The following is a 27,256-nucleotide window of genomic DNA, read 5'->3' as shown; positions in this document are numbered from 1 at the left end:
ACCATTACATAGGTTCTTCTGGAAACACATCATTGAAGTGCAAAACCAAACAACAACAAAAAAACACATGACTACTCCACGAGGCTTTACTTTCTACTCTGAACAGGTTTCCACAGCTTTTGGAGGAAGCAGCCATTACAAACAGAACAGCCTTTCGTTGTGTCTTATTTGGAGCTAACTGTTGCTATCATTCCCAGATAACCTTGCAAAGACACAACCCAAAGAACAGGCAAAAGAGGGATCTTCACAGAGGAACTCCGAACAATAGTTACTATGTCATCCACAAGGAAGTAGCTGGATTCTGAATCAACTGAGAGCAGAACTGAAGCTTCAAGCCATATATTACAAACAAGGTAAGTCTGGACATTACTTGCTAAAAAGTATTTTATCTTCAGTAATCCAGACAGGTATCCTGTTCCTATTGTGCAGTACTTCAAATGAAACTTACAACTACAGATGCCATATCTGCTATTCTGTATCCTGCACTTAGTGGAAAAGAAAAAAAAAATGTGCAAGATAACAAGAGTAGAAGGTAACAGGCTAGGCTGCCTTAGATCAATCTCAAACATTTTCAGTCTAACCTTAAGGACAACAGCATAAGGATAAAGCAACCAGTCATGCTACCCATTTCAGCAACATTCATTAGTCTGTTAGCAACAGCAGTTCCATTAGGCTCATCCCACACATCACCCTTATCTCTTCATTACATCAGAAGTACCACCTGTACTTTACAAATGAGATGGGAAGCAATAAAGTACAGATACTCTTTTCAAATATTTTAACCCACCTCCATCTACCAAGACCTACACTGGATCCCATAGTTGTATAGGATCTCTGATATTCAGATTATCCATCTAGGCCCTTCCTTATTTACAAGCATTTGCAGATCTTGCATTTAACTGGAAGCTGCACATCATCCTGTAATCCTCCCAACAACTCAAAGACATCAACAAAAACCTGAGTTTCTTCTATAATCTGTACACTATTTAAAAAATAAATAAACAAAACCCTTCTAAGGAGAAGCCTAAGTGCAGACAAGAAGAGCAGACAACAAAATCCCTGAAAGAAAATTCACCTATTGAAAAGATGCAGCAGCCACCATATCAAAACAGCGTGTTTTTTCACAGTGAAAGAAAGCTGAGCAGCATTTTTCAACACTTTTCCCCTCCTCTCTTCCCCTTCCTCATCTTCAGCTGTACGAATCCTAGTGGTCTCACTGGCACAGTGTGAAATTAACAGATCACCTCTAGTTTTATAGCAGCACTGACAGACCACAGGGTGTAGCTGCTAGGTGTGTGCACAGACACACTTCTCCCTTGCCTTTCCACTTACAAAAAGACATGGATATAACCAGAGACAACAGGCAGGCATCAGGCTGAGGTCTGACACTTCAGACTTACTCTGGCCCCAGAAAAGGAGGAATTACATTGAATACTAGTCTGGAATAGAATACTAGTTGTCATCTTGCCTAAGACTTCCAAGTTATCCAAGGAGAAGCATGGCTGAAGAAGCAAAGCAGCACAGCAATTTCAGTGACAGTGTTCCTGCTCTACCTGCACTTTTCTGAGAACACTTTCGTTAATCAGCAACTGGACTAGAAAACGGGCATTACTGTGTTGGGGATAGCCTTTGTCCAGGATACTTACAGGAGAAAGTATTAGAATTTAACTCTAGAAATAAGCTTGCGTGAGGCCTAGTAACTGGGGCTTGAGGTGTTCTCAGTGGTGACAAGTCAGAGAGCCAAAGCATTTGAATTATGCCCAGTATCATGGTTTCTGAATTGCATTTTACAAGCAACTGTGAAGATGGTAACAGTATTTTTAAAGCAGCAAGAGAAAAAAGCATCACCCCTAAGCACCATCTGACAAGAAATTCTGAAATGCTGACAATAAAAAGAAGCTTGAAGCCTGATCAGCTGTCTTTAGAGTCAGTTGTGACGGCACAGCATCGATTCTGGGTATTACGCTTTGCCTCGCTCCTGAGTACTATGGGCCATTTGCATGGTAAAAGCATCTTTGTCTCCAAGAGTTCATCTATTCCCGCTGCTTACAGTCCTTGCCTGGTGTCATAATCCTCCATCTGTAGCAACAGAATTCTGTTCAGAGCAACTAACAGGGATGTCACAGGGGATTAGGATTTTAGATTAGGGAGCAAAGTGACAGAAGCACAGGAAGGCTTATAAAACAAAGACTGTGTTACCATGCACATGCCCCTTAGTGCTAAGGCACTAGGAAAGGTTATACAAAGTTATAACTTGTATAACTTCATATTATAACCGAAGTTATAATATGAAGTTATACAAAGAGCAGTAGAAATGGTTCTAAAATACCAATGCCATCAGGCTTCAGGTCTATTTTTAATGTCAGTCCTTTGGCAACACTTACAACATACCAGAATTATTTTTAAAGCAAAGTTTCAGATCAAGCTTTCAGGAAGTCTGAGATACATCTGGTAAGTCACTATATACAGTTAATTAAAAAAATATCCATTCTGACTTTAATGTTCTCTTTGAATTTGCAATATCCTGACAACACTTGCTATTTCCCTTGTGTGCATTTTTGTTCAAAGGCCTTGTTTTTTGTTATCTGTTTGCAGCTGGGCCTGACACAGCTTCTTACCGTACTTTCTGCTGGGCATGTGACATGAGCAGGCAGCAGATAAAGAACAGAAGTGGAAAACTTCCCAGTACAGGAAAGCAACCCTGCTAGCAGAGGTGAGACTTGCTCTGTCACCTCCTGTCCAGACTAAGCCTACCAGTGGAGGAGACTCGCTAGGAATATGGGATGGCAAAGGAGAATTCCACAACCACATCATTTACTCTTTATTTCTGCATCTCTAACTCTTGCCGAAATAGCTCACGATCTCACAACTGGCAAGATCTGAGACTTTCTTGGGAATAAGTCCACTATTCAACTTCTCTTCCAGATTACCTAGCTAGATATATGGTTTATGAGTTTTTATCACTAAACATTTGAAGAAAAACACACTAGAAGAGTACAGTAGCCCAATGTCTGCTACATAATACGTTTGGAAAAGTTACTTTGTCTCTCTAATTCTTCCTTGAGGTTTCAGCTGTATGGTGGATTTCTCTGCCCTGAAACTGAAAAATTTGAATTCTACTGCTGTGCATTGCTAAAACTGCCACGTCTCATCTAACAGGAGGGCTCTCTTGTTCAGCAAGAGAAGTCATTCCTGCTGTGTTATGTGAAAGCACTTTGCAGTGAAAGGAACTTGAGAAACATGAGATACAGCATTGTATTTATCATTCTTCTGAGTTACATGAGGAATTCAGTTTCCTTTATAGCACAGCTGCAGGATTATAACACAAATGCTTCATGCTTTGATCATAACTAGCCGTAAGCTTTAAGCTAAAGAAAATAATTCTAGGACTTGTACATAACACCTTCTTCATACATTGAAAAATCATTCCTTTTGAAAGGACCCATTTGCATCGGTGTTATTTTCTCAGTAAGAAGGAGCTACAACAGGCAAGGTCCTTTGGTGCAAAGGGCCCATTTTCACTCTCCGTCTCCCTAAGTGGGCTACTGCTCCCATCTTTCTTCCCTGCATCAAAGAGGTTCGGAAAAGATCAAGCGACACATGCAAGACATCTTTACTGTCTTTGTAGAATAAAGTGCTTGTCTTATGGTTCCTAACTTGCCAATGCCATAAAGAAGATAAACCTTGACCACTGCCAGTCAGGTATTATGATGGGCAATTTATACCTATGATAAATTTACAGACTACTTCTGTCAGCACCCTTCTTTCAGAATTGGTGATGTTCTGTTTTTCTGAATTCAGTATACAGGCCCAGTACAGCTCTGAGAGGCATCACAGCTCAGAAACCAGAAGCACTAGGCAGAATCCCATTCTGCTCTAGGACTCATTCCTAGTGCAGGTTAAGTAGGGAATAAAATGAATACAGGTAAGATTTCCAATTTATAAGTATATATAAAGATTTTTCTGAGTAAAAAGTGTGCAAAATTAAGACTGAACCCCATGGAACGTCATTGGATGGACCATACCTCATATGCTTTAACAGCTAGATAGCCATGGGGGCGTTGTGAATCAAGGCTCAGCGAAAGACTTTAAAAGTCAAATCCTGTATTTTGAATCATGGGTGGTGGAAAGCAGGAATATCATAAAGCGACTTTAATTTAGCACACTAGAACCAAAAAAATCCAAGAGATTTTCAAGGGTGGCAAAGCCAGCTCCTTGAGCTCTCTGAGTTCCTGATTTTGTTAAGAACTCGTCATCCCTTTCATCACCTAAATAAGGTTAGGCATCTGGCAGGATCCATATTTAAAGTTACCCATTGTCAGAAATAACTTAAGAGCCAGCATTCTGCAGTCTGAAAATACAGCTATTCATCCCAGTGCCTCAGTCAAACCTGACTTCTCCATTCATTTGACATCAGTTACAATGTCAGGTCCTCCTGTTCCAAATACACAACTGATCTAAAAATTTCAGGAACAAGGACTTAGTTAAGATAATGAATGTGTAAGTATCCCATGCAAAGCACATTTACCCCATGGTGACAGGAGAAGGGAATCAGCAGCAAAAATGGTAATCCACAGAGGATGGGTCTACAAGATGAAATCTGTTATCTGCTTATCTCCCTCCCTCTTTGTCACCCTGCCTCTCTCCCTCTCTAAGCAACCTAGATCTTGAGAAAAACTCTCATACACATGCAGTTGAAGGAAGGAAAAAAAAAATAAATAAATTCAACTGCATAAAAGGGAGTATGCCTGGATCTGAGATATGGTGGGGGACGAGGAGATGCAAATGAAGCAAAGGAAGTAAACAACAATCAAACAGAAAATAAAAGGACAAAAGGAAAGACTGAAAGTGCTGTATGTGAACAAGAAAAATACAGTCAATTGGAAAAACACCCTTCCCTACTGCAAATCACAGCAGTGGGAAAGCTGTGCTACCAGCCCTCGTGGTCTGGTAGGTTTCATGTTCTGAAACAGCAAGACTATTTAGCAAAGGTTGGTTTCCTGAAAAGCCAATAATCCACATAACATACTCAAGAGAAACATTTCTCCTTAGGTGTACATATGGTCAGGTGTCTCCATCTGAACTGTAAATATTCTTGTAAGGTTCTATACCAATATGAACTTGAGCAGGAATGAATCTCAACACCTGCGAAAAGCCTTTAGCTTCTGAGGACTCCTGGAAAATGAAAACAGCAAAAAAATCTGTTTGGCCACACCACCTCTTCTTCATGCTGCATCCATCTCACTGGACATCAAAAATTGAACAGGAACTCCTGGCCGTCCGTTCTGAAGACTGATAGGCTGTCAAAATTGTTGTCTGTTGGGTAAGAGGATACCTCCTAATATGCTTCTGCCTATTAACACCTGCTACACTGACAAAGCAGTTACCTATTAATATTTCCTTTGATTCCTCCAATTTTTTTTCCCCTTTTCTGTTAAACCATAGAATGCCAACTACACCAAAAAATGCTGATTACATTCTGACACAAAGGTAATTGCTACCTGCCAATCCCTAGAATATGGAACAGGAATAGTTTAAATGGAAAAATCACACCTGGTGCACTAGATAAGGACAGCAACATCACAGCTGCTGAACCGAAAAAGGAGTTCATGAAATTAAATTCAAAAAAAAAAAAAAAAAAAAAAAAACAACCTTAATTCCAGTGATATGTAAACCATTGGGAAGTCTCGTTTCTATCTCAGACTGAAACAAGAATACTGTATTTTCTACCACAGCAAAACCTGAGACTAAACCCATGGCTTAGACACAAAATTTCAAGGCGATTAAGCTGACATCATAAGAGATATGATTTGTGGCTTCAGGACTATTGAACAGAGAGACAAGCGTGAAGTGCTTCTGTCTTCCTGTTATGTATAAGAGGGTTTACTCCTTTTCCCCTGAAAAAGAGGAACATTTTCTTAAGCTTCCACAACATTCAGGAATAAATTAATTTATTTTGTATGCTGCAGTCTCTTCAGATGTTGGGAAATGTACTTTCACTACCAAGTTTAAAGGGATAGACTTCTCAACACCATGGAAAATCTCTCTCTAATAATGGTAGGATCGAAGATCTATTAATTTCTAATAAGCAGATTTCCTTACTTACTTCATGGGGATACACACCATTTGTATGTAATTACACTATTAAGTTTTTCTTCATAATGTGTCTCCTAAGACCTAGCTTTCATTAAACTGATTTTCCGTTAGCACTGTTTAACCCACCACTTCTCTGTAATTCAAGTGGTATGTTCTCAATAACTATCTGGCCTCTCCTCTTTGAGTCATTTTCCTGGTTTCATCAATTTTTCCTCCCTTTGCTACTGAAGCTATTCTCAGTCTCTTTAAAGATATTCACTTGCATGGTTTCGATATTTTAACACCACCCGCATAGTCTTCAGCCTTTCAGCAGCCTCCAACATCGCTGATTGCTCCCTCTTTACTTAGCAGGTAATAGTAATAAAAAAGATGTCAATAAGAATTTCATGTATGGATCAACATCACGAAAGAGCCCTGCCTGCTTTATAAAAATCAGAGGTGATCCAGTAGAAATTTCTGAAAAAGACCTACAAGAGGTATAAAAAATAGCATCTATAAAAGTACCTGATAATCAGGCATGATCACTTCAGCCACTACTCAAATTGGATCAATTTTGGCTTGTAAAATGCCGAACTACTAAGGCACTGTGTAGTTATTTATTTTTTTTTAATTTAATTGAAATTCCAGAAAGACACTTCTGTTTTGTTGGTGTTTTGTTTTTTTTTTTTCAAAGCCTAAGTTATAAAAACTAGTTTTCATCATCCAGTCTCACTCCTCAGTATTGATACTGAAGAATCCAAGTTGACTTTTCTGCCTTGTAAAGCTCTGAGGGTTTTCCATATCTCTACACACAACTGCTATTTGCTTGAGAGATCATTAACCATTTCAGGAAATCAACCTGTGCTCTTACAGATGTCCACAGATTGATACAGTCAAACCTCTCAGGTCAACAAAAACACCTTCATGGTTCGCCATGTCCTTCCTCAACCCAGACTTTCCCTCCAGAAGGACTGGGTTTTGTCTTTCTCCTCAATCCCAGAGGTGTGACTGCATCCAGTAAAAAGGCACCAAATGTTACATAAAGGCATCTTTCAGTCCAAAACAGTAATGGGAAGAAGAACCTTCTCTACCTTGCAGGTCAGCTTTGGTCAACTCAACTTTGTTAGCAAAACAAAAAAAAAAAAAACAAAAACAAACAAAAAGAAAAAAAGAAAGAAAAAGCAAAAACAATAAACAACAGGTTAGTATAAAGGCAGATAAACCAGGGTCACAACACTTTAAATAAATAAAAAGCAGTTAGTATAACCATCACAGCCAATGTGCATAATAAACACATGCATGAAGGACAACACAGGGAACAAGGACACATGGGGACATGGCTACCTTAAACCATCACCACTGTAACAAAATAAAACTTATCAATAACAAAACCATACGAGAGAGAGGAAACGTACTTCATTCACACACATAGGGTTACAATTTACAGAGTAGGAAGAGAAAAATACCACATTCTTAATGCCAATCCCTCAGCATTTACTGATAATTTGAGAGCGATTTTGTCTCATTTAAGAAATACTTAGAATCCATTTAAGTCAAAAATCTATTTGACTTTCAAATGATTAGTCAGGAATATTTTTATTTTGTTTCTACGTGCAGACTCTGGAACTCAACAGAAATCTCCTTTCACAAGAGCACAGATTGCCTTGAATCTTTGTCCACAGTGGATTTACTGCCAGAAAACCATAGGGGACTGACAATTCTGGAAGAAGATAACCTCTGTTCATTCCCAGAACTGAACTTGACACTGGATGGAAAGTGACAGTAAAAAAATAATTCCCCCTCACGACCTGATATCTGCTCATGAATTTCAACACACTCTTAAGAAAGCCTGCATCAGCAGGCAAAGAGATAGCTCCTCAGGCTTCAGACCCATGTAATCTTTGGCAATCTCATCAGAGCAATCAACAGAAATAACAGCAGTACAAGCTCATTCTTTCACTTAGGTGGGAATGATCTTGTTATTTGCATTCAAATCATAATCCACAATGCAAAAAGAAAATCCTAAAAGGTCTCACTGACTGAAGACCAAAGTGAACTTGGTGAAAATTAAAAAATATAAAAAAGCAAAGCAAAACAAAACAATACCACTAACGGTCTTCCATTTGGCACAGTTTTGTTTGTTTGTTTTTGTAATCAGATAGTCCATTTTACAGTGAAGCCACATAGATTTTTGGTGTCTATACCTTGATTCTAAGTTTTCTTTTTCAGCATGGAAAAAACATAGGACAAGGATGGGAGTACAGGCAAGAGCTCCCAAATCCCTTGCCAATGAAGATTACACATTTCTATTATACAGCACAATGGGAACAACAAAACACCAAATCACTGACCTCATTGATCAAAAGATGGATATTTAAGAAGTGCATACTCACCTTTGCAATGTTCTGTTCTTATAAAGTTCTAATATTAATTGCTGATACTGAAGAGAGATTGGTAGCTCTCCCATTCTCTTATTTTCTTACTTTACATTTACAACCCAATAAACCAGTACTGGCATTCCTGTGCTTCCTATGAAGTTTCACATTTTGAACCTTTGCTATTGTTTCACAGCCCGTGAATGACTCAAGATGGCAATTACCTTCCCTCCTGAGCCAGACAGATTTTTCTTCCCACCTCTGGAGCTACTCCACTACACAGAGCCATAAAATCCGAAGTTGTTTAAGTAAAATGCAAAAACAAACAACCAAACAACAAAAAGGGGAAGGGGGAAACAAAATGTGGGAGAAGACAATTTATCCCATTTCTCCACGCATCTTCCTTGACATGTGTTCTAAGAAAGTAATTTGTATATAAACACTTTTCCCGACTGCTCGGTTCCTTGTCTTCTTCGTAGCTGAGCAAGAACATAGCTTACATTTCTTCCATAATTCAAGTAACACTGTGACAATGGAATACAAAATCATAAAGAACAGGAGAGCTGTCAAACTATCATGGAGTAAATTAATGCTTCTCTCCTCAATGGAGAGACTCTGATTCTACAGAGAAAAAGTGAAGTATCACCACATTGGAAGTTTCACTAATGAGTAGATGAAGGGTGAAATCCTTTTTGACACTATCCTGCTGTGAGATTTTAAGCGTGAGATTAGATTTTTTTTCCACACACTGCTTGGTATGCAAACTGTGTTTCAGATTATCCAGCCTGTGTCATTGATGCTTCTCACGCACTAGTGAATTCCAAAGGTTAACTATAATATTTCATGGAAAGTAGCACAGGATTATGATTTTAATGCAGGACCTGGAAGAAGATTAAATTTTGAAAAAAAAAGTCCCCAAACATCTGGAACAAAGTCACCACTTAGTTAAGTAATAATCATTCTCCTTTGTGAGATGTTATCAGAACAGTTGAGGAAAGGCAAGGAGAGGAAGAAGCCACATCTCTAAAGCACAAGAAGAACAACAACAAACATTTTCTTTAATCAGTGCTGTTAAGTGTGTTTGACTTTTTGTGGGGAGAAAGGTGGAAATGAGAGTATTTAAAAGGTGCACCTGAATTTCAGATAGCTCTAGTGCCTGTAGTAAGCTGCACAAGGCTGTCTAAATAAAAGAAAGGAAACATAAATGAACAAGTGGGAAATTAGTAAAGAGGAGAAAACCCCAATTGCGTTAAGTACTTACTAATATTTAACCACATTCAACCTTTTATGGCGTTTTCAAGATGTCTACATAGCTTCTTTCAGGATCAGTGAGGAAAAAGCAGTAAGTCACTAACTCTTGACTTTTGTAGATGGAATAAATTCAAATTCATCCATTCATTTAATAGGAAGAGTAGGAATGAGATGCTTAGCAAAAGAAACTGATTTTAGGAATCTAGAATCAATGAGGAGATGATCTGAAATTTCAATCGGTCTACTTTCTTGGAAGGAAAGAAGGTCACTTGGAACAACTTCTTCCATCTTCCAACTTTCAGCAACACTCCACACAGTGCAGAAATCTTGTCTCAAGCTCTCTAGCATCATCCGTCATGTTTGTTGGACAGAAATGGAAATAGCTTGTATTACTCAAACTCAACAGCTGTATAAATATTGCCAGCCACAACCTATAGGCTGCAGAGCTAGAGATTGAGAGAAAGAGAACCAAGCAGTGACAAAGGATTTGTCCTCAAGTTCTAATGTTTAACTCATGTCTAGGAGATTCCACTCACAGCTTAAATGTGCTCTGCAAGGCGCTGTTGAATTTCATACTTTCATAACATACAGATATCACCTCTGTTTCATGGGTGGGGAGAGCAGTGCCCAAAGAAGGTGAAGTACGTGCCTGCATTTTCTAGTAGAAACGGTTCACCATCATGAAGTCAGACTACTTCTTTGTCCTTTCTGAGAATTGACTTGATCCCTTCAGAGTGCTCTGTAGCCTGAATTGCTCATTTGCTGTCCTAGAATAAACACTGAAGCCAGGATTATTTCAGTCTTAACTTCCCTACCTTTTCTGTCAGGCTCTCCCCACAATTTTTTTTTTTTTTTTTTTTTGGGTGGTGGCAGGGGAAAGGACCATCTTACACAAAAGATGGTGGTTAAAGCTGCAAATAGCGTAAGAGCTAAAGATACTCCATGTAAAATAAATAAATAAATGTGGTGGTCAAATGTCAACACAGAACATTTTACACAACAGACAGCAAGAAGGTTTTCTGGCTTTGCTGAATAGGTTCCAGAGAAACACAAGTTGCTATCACAGACCTGACCAGACCTTCCCAAGAACAATGAAGAGCTGTCTGTTGTTCATGAGCAATCAGGAATCAAAAATCAGAAATGAAGCAATTGCAAAAGAGCTGTAAAAACAAAATTGAAGATGACCGAAAGACAAAAGGGTGGGGTAGGATAGGCTTTACCTCCATGGGCTCATTTGACATTTCAAACACCTCGGGATTTTTTTTTTCCCCCTTACCTCCTCAGGTAATCCATTCATGAAACTCATGAAATCCATTTTTTGACAAAAAAAGGTGGCCCTATATGGCATGTCAACAAATAAAATAACAAAAAACACACCACACAGACAGTGTGGCAGCTATCATGTTGTCCTTCATGGACAGGATAAAGAGGTCACTCAGTTGAGTTGCCATAATCAAATTCCATCATAGATAACTTCTTATTGAAATTGCAAGAATATAACTGGTAGGTGACAGATAGAAAGTAATTATTTTCTTTAGGTCTGAACCGCTTTGTTTGTTTGTTAAGCACTACTATACACTATTAAATACCAGACACTTTTAGTCTCCAGGATGCCTGCATTTCAGTTAATGACTCCTATACATTGCCTGACAATGCACTCGGATTCTCTAGATCCTAAAGAAATAACTCTCACATAAATGTAATTTATCTTGAAAGTGCTTCCTGCTCCTGTTCAAATAAGAGTCTATCACTGGAACAGAGCAAACTGCAGAACGTGGTAGGCTTGTGCTTTGGCGCACAGCAAGGCTGAATTATCCTCCAGCACATAAGAATAATGTAGCCAAGAAAGTTCAATGGCCTGCTCAAAAGCATGTAATGGGGATGGTGGTAGAACCAAGACAATAAACCACATTATTTTTCTGCAAAAATTTGGGAAATTTAATTGGAATTGGGTACACAAATACATGAATATAGAGATAACAAATGCAAACAGGATACAACTATGTCATCACCCATTTGTAGAGGAGTACTGGTCTTGGGCAGACAGTGCTTTTCTCCTGACCTACATCTCACATCCTAGTATTCCCTAGGTTTCTTTCCTCTCCACATCATTTAATTCTGCCCTGAGATCAAACTGACAGCTTCAGAGAAGATGGCTGCCACCTTGCAATCTGCTCTGCTTCTGAAAGCAAAGCTGCAACAAAGACAAGCATTAGCAGAAATCTTTCTCATACCATGTCTGGAAGACAAGATTCATATGTGAGGATGGAAAGACATTCCTTTAAGCATGCAGTACTCCTCATGCATGTTTTCTCCCGCTGCCTTTCCTGATGAAGTCATGACATGCCCTACAATTAACACAGCATAACTATTGACCCCAAAAGGCCTGCTGCTGCTTATTCCAAACACGGTTAATCATGAGACAGCAGGAGCTGCTCAGGACTTCAGCACTTCAGGATATTAAGACTACACCCAAGATCACTTCAGACAGAAATGAAATAATGAGACTTAAATAAGGATCCAGTATGCTTAACGAGTTTTTCCTTCTTTAGGGGAAGGGGAGATAGATATACTTTTCAGGGGCAACTGTTAGAACAGTCAGTGGCAGGCAGTAGTCAAGAGGTGAAATGAAGCCATGGGGATTGCTGTGATTCAGAACTCAATTGAAACAGCTTTCTGGTGACCTATTTTTTATAATCCTAAATATGCTGGCAAAAAGAACGCCTTCCTCTTCAACATTTCATTGGCACTGAGCATGGACCTGTCAAGGAAATAGTATGGGCATTGCTTTGCAAGAAAAGTTCAAGCAAAGCAGAATGAAGGCTATCACTGACCTTCCCATCCACTTTTTATATTTCTAGCTGCCTCCAACTTTGCATCTTGTTTCACGTGCCTTAGAAGAGAAGGGAAATTCACATTCCTGGCATTTTTAAGAGTGAACTGATCTCCATATTCAGATAGCAGGCTCTGCAGGTACCAGATAGGTACACAGTCAAAATAACTGCCCCATTACACATTCTTAGAGTGTCACTGATATTATGCAACCTGAATAATAGGACAGTAAAGCAAAGAACTGCACTGGGTACAAGGAGAAGGAAACCCAATAGCCCGAATAGTGGTACCAAGTCTTCTGGGAAAACATCATCATTCTGTTCCAGAGGCACACAGAGAACAACATGTTCATTTAATGAAATGTCCTCTGAAGGAAAAAGACTAGTAGAGATAATATGCAGGCTATGCTGCCAGATTATGCTAGTTTTAAATAGAAGAATTACCAGAAATCACTAAGATTAAAGGAGAGCTTTCAGTGCACTGAAGGTAATCAGAAATGATTTTCAAAAACCCCAAATGGTGTTGTTTTTTTTTTTTTTCCCTGAACCTCATAAATAACTACACGGAAAAGATGCATTTCTTCTTTTAGCACTTTAGCTCAGCTACAAATGGGCAAAACCACAAGTTCTCTTCTACTATGCTCACTTCCACAAGGAACAGTGTGGTTAACACACACAAAAGCAGCAAAAAAAGGCAGAGAAAAGAACAGCCTAAAGCTATGCAGAACTTACCAATACTGTGAAATTGAAATTGATATTGAGTGGGTTCTTATGACAAAATTCTCACTAACCAAAGCATTGTTGTGGGAGAGCAGCAGTAGGGCTGAAACACAGGACTTTCCAGCCAACCAAAGGACCCAGAGACAATGACTTAATTCGATTTAATTGAAGAGCCAATTTGATGTTTTATGAGTACTCAAAGATGGCTCGAAGATGACACTTTCAGTCCTTGGAAGGGACAGTCTTGACAAGTGTCGTCTATATTTCAAAGTGATGTAACCTGAAATCTTGACATGGTAAGGAAATAAGTAAATTCATTTCATCAAGTCCTGTCTGTAAGCACCAGTCAGGGACATATGTCTTAGCAAACATGCACACCACATGCCTGTCCTGATAAAACTCTTCCTCTAACAACCAGTAGCAAACAAAGCAGATGGGCATTCAGTTGAAGTAGACATAATGGCCGTTTTCATTTAACTCAACCAACAGAACCTTGATTTTTTTTGATGCCTAGTATTCCTCATGCTATGGGAATTGATAAGGATATTCCTCAGTTACCGCAATGGATGTTGATATTCTTTAAAAAAAAAAAAACAAAAAACAAAAAAACAACAGGAACTAAACAACTAAACAAGAACAGTAAATTATTTAAAGAAACATCAAGAAATCACTGCTATTTACATGCTTCAAGAAGCCACAAAGCACATCTGTTTCCATATCAGCTGGAAGAGAGAAACTATGGAAAAAATAAATAAAAAAAATTCCAGACAGTAGAGATAATACTAGAGGAATAGCGTCCAGTGCTTTCATTGAAAGCCCACTTCAAAGATGAACTTCAGTTATGGTCTGATCTTCAACTAGCAGTTACAGATTCCACCTTCCATTTCCCCTGCCTCTACTTGGTCTCAAATACTTCTTTCTGCAAATGCCAGAAGGGCCCTCTGAAGCACTAGTGAATTGCAGACTCAGAACATCTTTCAAAGCATTTAAAAAGTATTATTAAGTTAATGAACAGCTCTGAGAAAAGCATATGTAAAGAGCTGTCCATCTCTGTACCATCCTTTCCACTACTGGAGGTACCACTTCATGGGTGATTGAATAGGCAAGAGAAAAACTGCTAATGATGAGGTCTACAGAGACAGAGGCTAGCTATCCTCAGCTGCATTTGGGAGCACAAACAGATTGCAGTGAAGGATGTCATGATGAAAGAAACAAACAAAATGGACAATAAAGTGTAGAAGTAGATACATAGGGGGTAGTAGTGAAGTAAGAGTGTACAGAAGAGAGGAACTTCTCTGAAATCAGTTATACCTTCACATCCACGCTCAATCTGCCCACTGCGGTGCAAAGCATCATTGATTAGATCAGGCAGACGCCCGTTCAAGTCCACAGATGCTAGACAGCCCTGAAATCCATCACGTGAGGCCACTAGCTTTGGGAGGTTGCTATACATGCCTTGAGCTAGGCCAGCAATGTAGAGATCACCTAGAGGAGAAAAGGGTAAACATGGAAGAAGAAAGTTACATACAGTTTAAACAGGCTTTTCCCCTCTTCCAACATGAATACAGTGAGCTGAACATCTGTTTAGGAAAGGTTAAAAGCAAAGGAGGTTATTTTACAGGCCCAGAGGTCATTTTTGCCTCTTTACTGTGCAAAGATGATGTCTCACTGGCACCCTTAAACTACATCCAAGTACAACTGCAACTTAACCTAAAGCATCATTTTCTACTCTCATCCTCACAGAACTCTGTATGCAACATCACTTTAATGTAAAACAGTAGCAATTATGAACTTATTTCCCCTACAGGGTGCACAAGTATTACTTAATCTGAACTTGATCTTGGCTTTAAACTAAAAGAGGGAAGATTTGGATTAAAGGTTAGAAGAACATTTTTCACTCAGGGTGGTGAGGCACTGGAACAGAGAGGTTGCCCAGAGAGGCTGTGGATGCCCCATCCCTGGAGGTGTTCAAGACCAGGTTAAATAAGGCCCTGAACAACCTGATCTAGCACGTGGCATCCCTGCCTATGGCAGGGGGTTTGAAACTAGATGATCTTTTAAGTCCCTTCCAACCCAGGCCATTCTATGATTCTGAATTGTATGTGGCCTGCTCATTGACTTTTCCAATGTGCTTTCCCATCAGCACTAGCACCCTGTATTTCACAGTCCTGGGCTTCCAAGAGTTTTAATGTCTATACACAGAGACACACACTGCCAATCATTGTAGCATCCTATTTCATCACCTATCACCCCTCAATGCAAGACACATGCTGTAAACGGCTGTGCTTCTCCAGGATCTCCTCTGTTCCTAACAAAAGCATAATTGTATCTTAACTAGAGAAAACTGTAGATTGACCAATTTGAAGAAAAAACAACAGCAAAAACAAAATACGATGAGCTATTCTGCTACAGGAAGTTGCCAAACAGAAAAAGAGAAAACTGGAATTGAAAGTCAAAAATCAGCAAATTCCAGATTTACTGTTCGGAAAACCATGATTTCTATTAGCTCTCTCATTTACTGGTTAAGACTTGCCAGAATAAAGAGGAGGAGAGGAAATATTCTTTTAGAATTTACCTTTTAGATCCAGATTTTTGGCACCATTGATGACCTGAGTGACCACCTTAGTATCCACCTTTAGGCTGTGTGTATTACTGTTATCTCTGGTGATGACAACATTGTGCCATTGGTTGTCATTGAGAGGACGGTCACTGTTGCCTTTGATAACATTAGGTCCATTTCCAAGGTCAAATACATAATGTATGTACCTGTAAGCATAGTAAAAAAAACAGTTAAAATTCTGTAGCAACTCTAGCACTACTGATGAGTGCTAGAGATGATGAAAATAACTTTAGCAAGCAACGAAGTTAAGTGTCTCTGCATTAGAAAGTTCTCATCAGCCAAAGCTTAAACCACCGATTTGAAAAGGTACTGTTCTTTCTCCACAAAGTTTAAGAATTTGCATTTTGAAAAGACGACATTTGAAGTAATCCAATTCTAATAATAAACTATTAATCTTTTTCATAAAGTTCTTGCAGATCTACAAGAACTTCTGACTATACAACTAATTATTTTTAAAAACTGATAAGATCAATAGATGCAGTGAACAACAACATGAGATATGCTTATTTAGGGCATATATTCCCCAGATCCTGAGTTCTGAATAACTCCCTTAAAAAGTTAATTGGGAAATTCACTCAAAATATTGTACTAAAATTCACATGAGAGCATAGGCTTATTCAAACAGCTGCAAAACAATTAGCGCTTCTTTTGGCAAAATATAAAGACCCTAACAAAGGCTGAAGTCATGAGAGTGTTACCCTGAATTATTTATATAGTTCAAACACAGAAATCCACCTGAGGACAGAGAGAAATATTCTTTTTAGAAAAGAAACAGCAAAATTAAACCCTCCACAGAGCCAGGAACTCATGACTATTTTTAAGTTGTTACTCAATGTCCCAGAAACATGTGCAAAGTTAAAAATGAAAAAAATGAAACAAATTGAACCTTAATTCCTTAGTTACACTGAAATAAATACAACTAGTAAAGTCTATTTGTGGAATTCAAGTTTACTGTATCTAGACGAGTACAAGATAAACATTTATTCAACTAACAAAGGTGTTTTTGTTTTTAAAGCCATTGACCTTGCCAAAATAATACAGTTTTCAAAAGTAAATTGAGTTTGCTCTTTCTTGAGCATCACCAGAAGAAAAACAAGAAAAATTTGGAAGCCCAGAAGATTTTTTTTTCCCCTGTCAGTGGAGGTGGCAGAAATGCACAGGGTCTGTTGTATGGGAAGAAGAAAAAAAGAAAGGAAAAAAAAAGAGACGAGACTCAGGGCCCTGGGCACATTTCCTCATCTGTGCTGCTCTGCAAGGTTAACAAGACAAAATGTTAGCATAACCGAATCTGAAGGACTTGAAAGTTTAATATTTCATGCTGTAAAAAGTGAATCTCCCTAAGTCACAGAGGGGAAGCCAATGGGGAGTCCCTTAAACTACAGTGTTTACGTCCAACTGCTTTGTTTTAAACCTCAGCAAACAGAAAATGTATGAGATGAATTTGTCTTCATGCAAGTATTTTAAGCTTATCTTTAACATGGAACCCTGGTAGAAAGCAGCAGAATGCTTACTTACCCCTTGACTAGTTCAACTGCAATGAAGTCATTTCCATCACCACTGTTAAAGAGGATGAAACCATCAGCTGAAGTGGTCTTGAACTGAAAGAAGAGGTGCATGGATGTGTAAGCCTGCAAGGTGGCTAAGCTCAGGTAGCTGCTCTTGGTCTTGAATGTCACAGGGTCAGCTATAATGTTGCGGAGACCAAAGCGTGCCTTCAGCTCACAATAGTCAATGTCACCATTCTTGCAGAGATCAATGTAAAGCATCCCATTGAACATGAGGCTTTGGAGGTGGCCAATGAAGCTGGAAGGGATGACAGAGATGTATCGTTTCTCCGTCATGATCCCTGTCTCGATGTTGTGGAACTCCAAACGGGTGTGATCACCAACCATTGTGCCTGAAGGACAGAAACAAGGAACAGGCAGAAAGCCCATAGATCAGTAACAGGTTATACAGAATCATAAATTCATTTTAGTTGGAAAAGACCTCTAAGATCATCAAGTTCAACCATTAACATAAGGCTGACAAGTCTACCACTAACCATATCCCTAAGCACATCTACATGTCTTTTGAATTCCTCCAATGATGGAGGCTAAACTACTTCCTTGAGCAGCCTTGTTGCAATGCTTCACAACTCTTTCAGTAAAGAAATTTTTCCAAATATCCAACCTAAAAATCCCTTGGCATAACTTCAAGTCATTTTCTTTGTCCTATCACTTACTCTATGGGAGAAGACACCAGCCCCCACCTCACTACAATGCCCTTTCAGGTAGTTGTAGAGAGCAATAAGATCTCCCCTAAGACTTCTTTTCTCTAGGCTAAATAACCTCAGTTCCCTCAGCTGCTCCCTGTAAGATCTGTTTTCTAGACCCTTCATCATCTTTGTTGCCCTTCTTCAGATGTGCTCCACCACCTTGATGTCCTTTTTGTAGTGAGGGACCCAGAACTGAACACAGTAGTTGAGGTGCAACCTCACTTGGGCCAAGTACGGGGGTACGATTGCTACCCTAGTGCTGCTGGCCATGCTACTTGTGATAAAAGCAAGGATACCTTCTTGGTACCCTGAGCGCACTGCTAGGTCAAATTCAGCTGCCTATCGACCCAGGCCCTTTTTCACCAGGCAACTTTCCAGCCACTCTTCTCCCAGCCTGTTGTGTTGCCCTCCAGCATCCAAACTAACAGCAGTACTAACTTAATCCTACATGAGAAAAATTGGACAGGAGCCTTGGTGGAGAGACTTGAGTGTACTAGCCACCAAAACCTGGCAGATGGGGTAAAACAGGACTGAAGGGCCATGGGTAGTCAGCCCTGTGTTTCTCCCTGTGCTACATGGGCTTCATTTCCTGCAAGGAAAACTAGATCTCTCCCTTAAAGCCTGAAGTGACCTACCCAATCCAATGGTGTATCTGCGAAACAATTCAAACCCTTTTGAAATAACCAATACAAGAGCATTGTCTGAATACATTCAGTAAGCAAAATAAAGACTCAAAAAAGCAGAGTAAAAATAGTCAATAAACCCGATAATATGTATTCTGTTGTTCTCCTGAAACCTGATGTTATTTCTCCTTGTTTTAAAGTTCCCTGCCCAGCAGCACAGCAGGAAGGAAACAAGCAAGATTGCAACAGGTAAAAAGCCCAATAAATACTTAAATAATCAATTTAGCACCTGGGTTATTCATCATATTGTGATGGATTTTAGCCTCTCGGTTAAAACATTTGAGATAGCTTAACAAAACATCTCAGAGTACCATTGAAGCATATTTAAATGCTTCAGTAAGCGTGCTAGGCATCAATACATACACAGAGCCCACACATAACAGATGAAGTACAAAGTATGCTAAAAGACTAGAGTACAAAGACAAGCTGGGTGACATCAGAATGAAAGCCATGACAAACAACCTTATTTCAGTCCTCTGTATTTCTTCACTAAGGTAGTTTTAACTACTTGGTCTCACAAAGAAGTATCCTTTCTACACAGACCTTGTGCCATTTAGTATACAACAGGAACGATATTCAAATCATCAACATTTACTCAACACTTAATTATTTTCTCCACATTTAGTGTACGTCCATTATTCAGACTGCTACAAAACACAATTACTTTTTCCATGAAAGTTTCTGTGGTGCTGTCCTGGGTTTACACGTCCAGCTGTCAGCAGCAAGGTCAGGGCCAAAGGGGCAACTGCCGTGAGGAGAGGCCAGAGGCCCCAGGCCAGACACGGCCGGCTGCAGACAGCTACAACGAGCACCCCCACAGCACTCAGCTGAGCCAAGCTGGTGGCACCTCTGGGAAAAGATGCTTAAGAAAGGGCAAAATGCTGCATGCAAGTGAGGAGCAAGAAAATAAAAGAGCAATAAACAGCCCTGAAAACACCAAAGTCCAGGAAGAAGGAAGGGGATGAGGTGGTGCAGGCGCTGGAGTAGATGGGCCTGTAGCCCATGGAGGGCCACGCCCGAGCACGTGGCCACACAGCAGCCACAGGGACTCCACACAGCAACAGGTGGAGGTGCTCGGGGGGAACCACGACCTGTGGAGAATCCACACTGGAACAGGTTTTCCTGACAGCTAGCAAAGAGGACCCATGCTGGAGCAGCTTGTGAAGGACTGCAGCCTGCGGGAAAGCCCCACGTGGGAGCAGGGGAAAGCGTGAGGAGGAGGGAGTGGAAGAGAGGAGCTGTTACGGACTGACACAACCCCCAGTTCCCAAGTCAAGAAGAAAGGAGTGAAGTTGAACCTGGGAAGAGGCAGAGGAAGGCGTTTGAGTTTTGTCTCTCTCTCACCATCCAAGTAAATTTTTAATTGGCAATAAATTAATTTCCCCCAAGTTGAGTCTGTTCTGCCCATGACAGTAATTGCTGATTTCCCTCTCTTGAACTATTCTCAGCCTATTTTCTCCTGTCCTGTTGAGGAGGGGGAATGAGAGCATGGCTGGGTGGGCGCCTGGCAGCTGGCCACAGCCAGCCCACCACAGGTGTTGAGCAGTACAATGTACAACTTACACTTGAAAAATCTTCTTTGAAAACTCCTGCAAGATTCAGGGATGTTATTTCCAATTTTATATACACAAAGCTGAGGAACAGAGAGATCATTATATAAATAGTTTTGATCTTGGGAAATCCGTGGCATCAAATTTGGTGGAATTCATAACAACCTCACAGCTCCCATTGGTTATGACAGTTACCACATCTAGAAACAATAACCAGAATCCCAACTGTTGAGTAACTTTCTGTAGCTTTCCATAGTAACTGTAAGGAAGACAAGTCAACTCCTCCAGGCAATATTCAGACAACTTACATAAAGATCCCTGCCCTCTTTTTACCGTGCTGTCTCTTTCAATACAGACTTTTCAAAGTGGCGCTTAAAAGCAGGCCTCTCTTTTACTACAATAGCCCTATGCCAACCCTTTTGCTATACTGTACTTTTCAATATCCACAGGGAAGCAAAATTGGAAGAAGCACAGGAACAGGTATGAAATTAGGTACTGCCATAACGCATACAAGCACAGATGCACATCCTTTTAGCATTTCCTTCTTTTGCATGTTTATCTGAGTACAGTAGTAGAATGTTATAAGGTTAATTATGAAGAACTAGTAGCAAAGAGCAAGTTTGAGACCGCCTGATGAAACTGAACACATAAAAAGTCAATGGGGCCAGATGACATGCATCCCAGGGTCCTGAGGGAACTGGCTAATGTAGCTGCCAAGCTTCTCTCCATAATAGACAAGTCCTGGCAGTCAGGTGAAGTTCTTGGTGACTGGGAAAAGGGAAACATCACTCCCACTTTTAAAAAGGATAGAAATAAGGACCCAGGGAACTACAGACCTGTGAGCCTCACCTCTGTGCCTGGAAAAATCATCAAACAAATCCTACTGGAAGCAATGTCGAGGCACATGCCAGACAAGGAGGTGATCTGTGACAGCCATCGTGGCTTCACCAAGGGTAAATCCTGTCAGATCCATCTGGTGGCCTTCTATGACAGAGTGACTGCATCAGCTGACAAAGGAAGACTGACCCACTTCATCTACCTGGATCTCTACAAGGCCTTTGACATAGTCCCATGTGACATCCCAATCTACAAATTGGAGAGAGATGGATTTGAAAGGTGGACCATTCAGTAAAAAAGAAATCAGCTTGAAGGTTGCACCCAGAGAGTGGTGGTCAATAGCTCTCTGTCCAGGTGGAGGCCAGTGACAAGTGCTGCCTGTCAGAGAGCAGTACTGGTCCCAGGACAGACATCAATGACATAAACATCTTCATCAATGACAGAGACAATGGGACCGAGCACACCCTCAGCAAGTTTGCAGATGACACTAAGCTGAGTGGTGCGGTTGATACAACAGAAGGAAGGGATGCCATCCAAAGGGATCTGAACAAATTTGAAAAGTGGACCCATGTGAACCTAGTGAGGTCCAAGTCCAAGCAAAAGGTGCTGCACCTGGGCCAGAACAATCCCAAACAGGAGTACAGACTGGGAGAAGAACTCACCGAGATCAGCCAGGCGAAGAAGCACTCAAAGGTTCTGGTGGATGAGAAGCTTGACATGAGTCAGCAATGTGCACTTGCAGTCCAGAAAGCCAACTACATCCCAGGCTGCATCAACAGAGGAGTCACAGGCAGGTTGAGGGAGGTGATTGTCTCCCTCACCATAGCAGGTGTGTTGGAACAAGGTGATCTTTAAGGTCCCTTCAAACCAAAGCCATTCTATGGCATTCTGTTCTATGTTTCTAATTACTGCACAAGTAACTTAATTTTAGAATGTTTTCCAAAGGAGACAAAGCTTAGGCAGCCACACTACCTGTTGGTGGACCTCCTCCTCCAACAACATTTTAGCACTCAGGTGTAGTTCCACCAGGTTTTAAAAAAAAAAAAAAAAAAAAAAAAAAAAAAGTTCAAAAATATATAAACACATCCTAGTTTTGTGAAAAAACAACACCCAGATAAAGACCTGAATTGATGGTCCCAGTGGGCTACAGACAGGAAGAATTTATCAGTAATACCCTGCATGACTGCATCTACTGATCAATTAGTATATATACATAACTTGACCAGCCACAGAAGGAGGTATATCTGAGTCACTGGGATTATACCTGAGTCTCACTGACCCCCATACCTCAGCTCTGGGAAAATATTTATTTATTTCATTTCCCCAAGACAGATCCACTGGGATTTCAAAGCTCTCTCACCTTCTCTACTGTCTCCTGAAGTCTCCTGCTTTTTCTTACCTAAATAGTTCCCAGGCATCAGAAAGAAAAAAAAAAACACCATACTGGTAGGCCTTTTGTGACTTTTCCTGTCTGCAACATGCCTTTTTCCACTGAGGATAAAAGTAAAGCTGGAAATGTTTACAAGACGCTTGGATGATCCTAAATCTTGGTATATAAAGAATCAGACAAAGTGAACTAATAGTCTTTCTTCCTTAGGCCCTCTTGAACGTTACATATTTATTTCGCCTTTCATGACCAAATACAAAGTGTACATATACTTTATACTTTGCAAAAACTTGATCACATTTGGACAAAGGCAGCAAAAAACATTAGGAAAAACTGTTTAAGTATCTACTCCAAATCTGAAGATAAAATACTACATAAAATTTATTTTTTTCACTTACAATTTTAGCAGTAGATCTAAATATACAATTATACAAATTATATAGTGACCATTGACATGGGAAGCAACAACCTAAGCACATAGTGCTGGACAAACTCACAAGTAAATGAAATCAGCCACATATTACTAATTATTCAGAAATTCAAATTGTAGTACGAATACAAATGCTTTTAAATCCTCAAACAGTTCCTTACCAGAGGTATTTTATTTTGAAAAATGTCAGTTCAAAGGAACTGAAACCGTGTATGAGAAAGCTTGTTTAGATGAACCTCCTGAAATCACTACTGTGATGATTACAGATCATTTCAGTTTTAGTGTAACCAAATGAAAATCTAGATTTTTTCCAAGACAAGAGAGAGGTATATTCTTTCTAAAAAAAAAAATATATCTTAAAAAATAAATAAATCCTACTTCTTTACTTCAAAAGGTTATAAAACTAAAATGTAGAGATGGGTTGTGGGGAGGTAGAAGGGAGAGGTGTCAAACCTATGAAAGCTGGAGTACACCCAGACACCCAGTACACCCAAACCAAAATATAGGGGACATGAGAAATGGAGTGAGGAAGGATGGAAAAGAAGAGCCCAGGCTTTTAAAGAAGGTAAAAAGTGACAATACTGGGACTGGCTTAAAAAAATATAGGACTGCTGTGATAGTACAGATAGAAGTTCAGTGAAAGGCTGAAAAGTGCATGATAACACAAGATCAGAATCAGGACAGAGATGTCTTCTCCTAAAGAACCATGGTGTGAAATCCACTCCCTGTCAGCCCCACATGCAGAGTTCACCTCTCATTCCCCCACCCTGGTCCTTACAGAGTATCACAATCAGCAGCTTGTTGCTCAAGTGGTAGCAGACAGAAGAAATCCCAGCCTCCACTGTGGAATTTGGGTGCTTGTAACATGTTGTAGGGAGGAATAATATGCCTGCTGTACTTACGTCTCATTTATCACTGATATTCTGGGGTTGGTTGTGGGGAGAAGGACAGAAGAAATGTAGAAGGGTTTTATGATTAGACAGCAAAATGCTGTCCAGGGAAACTAGATGCTGTCTCTGTCTTAGGTTTCCTGCGGGAAGATGCATAATTCACTTCATGACAAATTTTTCACAGGTGGTCATTAATTGTGTAGACCTAGTTCTCCAAGTAGCAGAGTTGAACTAATAGGATCCTATTTACAGACACATTGAATATTTGTGCATGTAAATGACTAAAAATCATGTCAAATTTGTACCAAATACATCCAACTTTAATCTGGTACACCGTTTCCAAACATGTAAAATGGGGGAAAAAAACCCTACTCACTTCATGAAACAAACACAGGAATAAATCCAATTACAACTTCTTAGTTCTATGTAAACATATTGATGAGTGGTGCACACACACAAAAAGAAATCGACAGCTCTATATTTAGAGCAAAATTTAGTTGGTGTTCATTATTCCAAACAAGCAATAAGAAAGAAGGTGGCAATCAAATAGGCTGTTTATTTTTACTGAGGGCTCAATTTAGACTTCTGATCTATGCCTAAAGACAGCATGAATCCAGTGGAAAAATCTATGTGACCACATCATTTAAGATCTACTCCAGGAAGTGGAATGCAGATTGAACAGAAAGTCTTAACTCTGGCTTTTCTGACTTTTGACTTCCCCACTATGGTATTCTTTAACAGATATTTTTAGCTGTAATGCATCTTTAATTATGTAATTCATATACATGTACATATGCACATCCTATTTTAGTATAGGATTGTATCGTTATTATTTATAAACTCAGGTTCATGAAAAATAGACTTCAAAAACAGATGGCGTTTCTGGGGACTGAGTTGGTAATGTAGAGAGTGCCACCTCATGGTGCTTGCTAAAAAATCGTATCCAGAAGATTTGTTCTCTTAAAATGCAAAAGTAAACAGGATGATGCATTTAGCAGCATATTTCACTAATCCAGAAGCTTCCCTCTTAAATAAATTTTCCCCTTTCCTCCAAGCTACTGTAGATTAAGTCTCTGCCAATTCCTACATGGAAAAGGCATTTTCTTTTTTCTTGCATATTTTTCTGACTCTCTCTTGCAAATTCTCAGCCTAGAGCACAGAATATATTTACCTCAGAGGTAAAATGTACATCAAGATATTTTCCTGTAAACCCGTATCTTTGGGCTTATTTCAAAATCCTGCTCATAGCTTTCCAGATAATCTAATTAACACTTCACCTACAATTAACTGCATTCAACCAGTAGAAAAGAACTTTTTTTTCTTCCAGAGAGAGGCAGTGCCAGAATTGTATATCCTACGGCAGCCATTCTTTCTCATTGCTTTTCAAGTAGAAGCTAGCAAAGAGGACCTGCAGCATCTGGCGAAACAGCATGGGTCACAACCAAATGAATATACTCAGATCAGTGCTGCCTCCAGAGTTACCATTCTTTGTGATTCCATTATCAGCTTTCAGACTGCTGGTGTTTTCCTCAAACACCCAGTTCCCACAGTTATACACAGCTATGAGAATTTTAAACCACCATTCAAAAAGAGAAAGACGTTTATGGCTTTTGTAGCTGTGGGGAAATGGACCAAAAATATCACCTCTAAAAGCTCTGTAATGAAAACAGATCAGTATAAAGTACCTGGGTCATTTTAATGCAAATCTAACTTGAGACACACTTGTCTTTCTTAGTAGCTGTTCTTTTCTTCCCCCTTTCAACTTCATCTCTCTACAAAAAGAATCATAAGCTCAAAAAGCCCTTAGCAAACACAAGAAAAAACATAGAACTGTCACACCTTGTATGTCAGAATAAGATACAGAATCATAGAATGCTTTGGGTTGGAAGGGACCTTAAAGACCATCTAATTCCAACCCCCCTGCTGCAGGCAGGGACACCTTTTCCACCAGACCCATCCAAATCTCTGGTGAGTTAGGGTCCTCCCTAACCTCTCAAAGGACGTTGGGAGCAAACTGCTCTATTTGCCTTTTCTTCTGGATGGCTCTGAAACACAGACACGGGTAGTTGCAAATAAACAGCAGAGACAGAAATCTATATTCTCTAATACATCTATCAAATACGGTTTTACTGTTGAAGAAAAGTTCGTACAGAGGGAAGGTTTAGAGACCTCTAGCTTTCGTTCTATTGCACAGGAAATCACCACCTCTGCAGCTCAGGAATGAGTATACTCACAACATACTCCAAACAGAGCCTGACAAAAGAGGATGTGATGCTCAGCACCTTTGTGCTCCTGGGCATGTGCGAGCTCCTCTATCCCATAATCACATAATTCAGATATTACGATTGTCACAAAAGTCTCTGGAACAGGCTGGGCACAGTTAGCCTCACACAGCTGAACATTAGTTTCAGCATAGCCCTTATAAGTACACAGGAAGTGACTGAGGCAGGGGGAAAAAAAGATACACAAAAACAGAGAAAATGTGTGTAAAGGCAGAGAAGAGGCTGGGAACAGAGACATGAAGGCAATGACCAGAACTTCCATACATCGCACTCACCCTCAGCAACGTCATCATCCACCATCAGCTTCAGGCTCTTTCCACGCCGAACAACTCGAACAGTGTGCCACTCGTTGTCATTGAGTTTCTGTCCAGCATAAAGAGTTTCAGGTCCCTTGCCTGGGGATGGTGATATGCAAGACAGTTAAAGTCAGACCCTAAATTAAGTTTAGTATTTGCCCAACTGGAAAGGTCGCTAAAATCAACCTGGTGTGATACAGGCTAGGAGACCATGTAAGTGTATTACAACCTGCAGTCAACCCTCAGGTACCTTCCCAGCTCTGAGGGAGTCAGGGTCATGCTTACTCTCAGAGAAGCGCATTGGTCCTCAGAGCCCAGTGGTCACACACCTCTTAAAAGAGGCAGAAATCTCTCTTATAGTATGGCACTCATTTCCAAACATAGCACTGTACTGGGCATTACAGTATTAGAAAAACAAACTGGTGACAGAAATAACACTAGAGCAGAGCCAGCATTTTACACATTTTACTTTTTTTTTTTTTTTTTTTTTTTCCTAAGAGCCTTCATTTACAACAGCTGCAAGGTGCTTAGGATTCTTTTCAACTTTAATTACACTGGTCTCCTAACACTTAGGTATAAACGCCAGGCTGGTTTCAGTCTTTCAGTCCCCAAAAATAAAAAAAAAAAAAAAAAAACACCCAAAGAAACGAACAATAATAATAAAGACAGAAAGGCTTCCAAACACCACTCACCACCTGGCCGATTCCTCTAAGGTTGTTTCACAAAGCATCCTGGCCATACCCACACAGGGTGCTTGCTGGGCCCCCTGAACTTC

At 39.9% G+C, this 27,256-nt stretch overlaps 1 protein-coding gene across 13 annotated transcripts in view; it reads right to left on the bottom strand.

The window, feature by feature from the left end:
- Window positions 1-27,256, bottom strand: part of NRXN3 (neurexin 3) — a 978,580-nt gene that overhangs the window by 533,404 nt on the left and 417,920 nt on the right. For all 13 annotated transcript variants that reach the window (XM_032188606.1, XM_032188602.1, XM_032188603.1 and 10 more), the window contains 4 exons: window positions 26,461-26,580; window positions 17,388-17,769; window positions 15,828-16,018; window positions 14,564-14,737 (listed from right to left, as the gene is read on the bottom strand). In XM_032188606.1, the coding sequence (XP_032044497.1) occupies window positions 14,564-14,737; window positions 15,828-16,018; window positions 17,388-17,769; window positions 26,461-26,580 (867 nt within the window). The remainder of the gene's footprint in view (window positions 1-14,563; window positions 14,738-15,827; window positions 16,019-17,387; window positions 17,770-26,460; window positions 26,581-27,256) is intronic.

The sequence above is a fragment of the Aythya fuligula genome, chromosome 5 (genome assembly GCF_009819795.1).
Source record: "Aythya fuligula isolate bAytFul2 chromosome 5, bAytFul2.pri, whole genome shotgun sequence".
In the NCBI taxonomy this organism is placed as follows: Eukaryota; Metazoa; Chordata; class Aves; order Anseriformes; family Anatidae; genus Aythya; species Aythya fuligula.
Note: the sequence above shows the minus strand (reverse complement) of the source record. Positions and strands in the feature narration are given on the sequence as shown.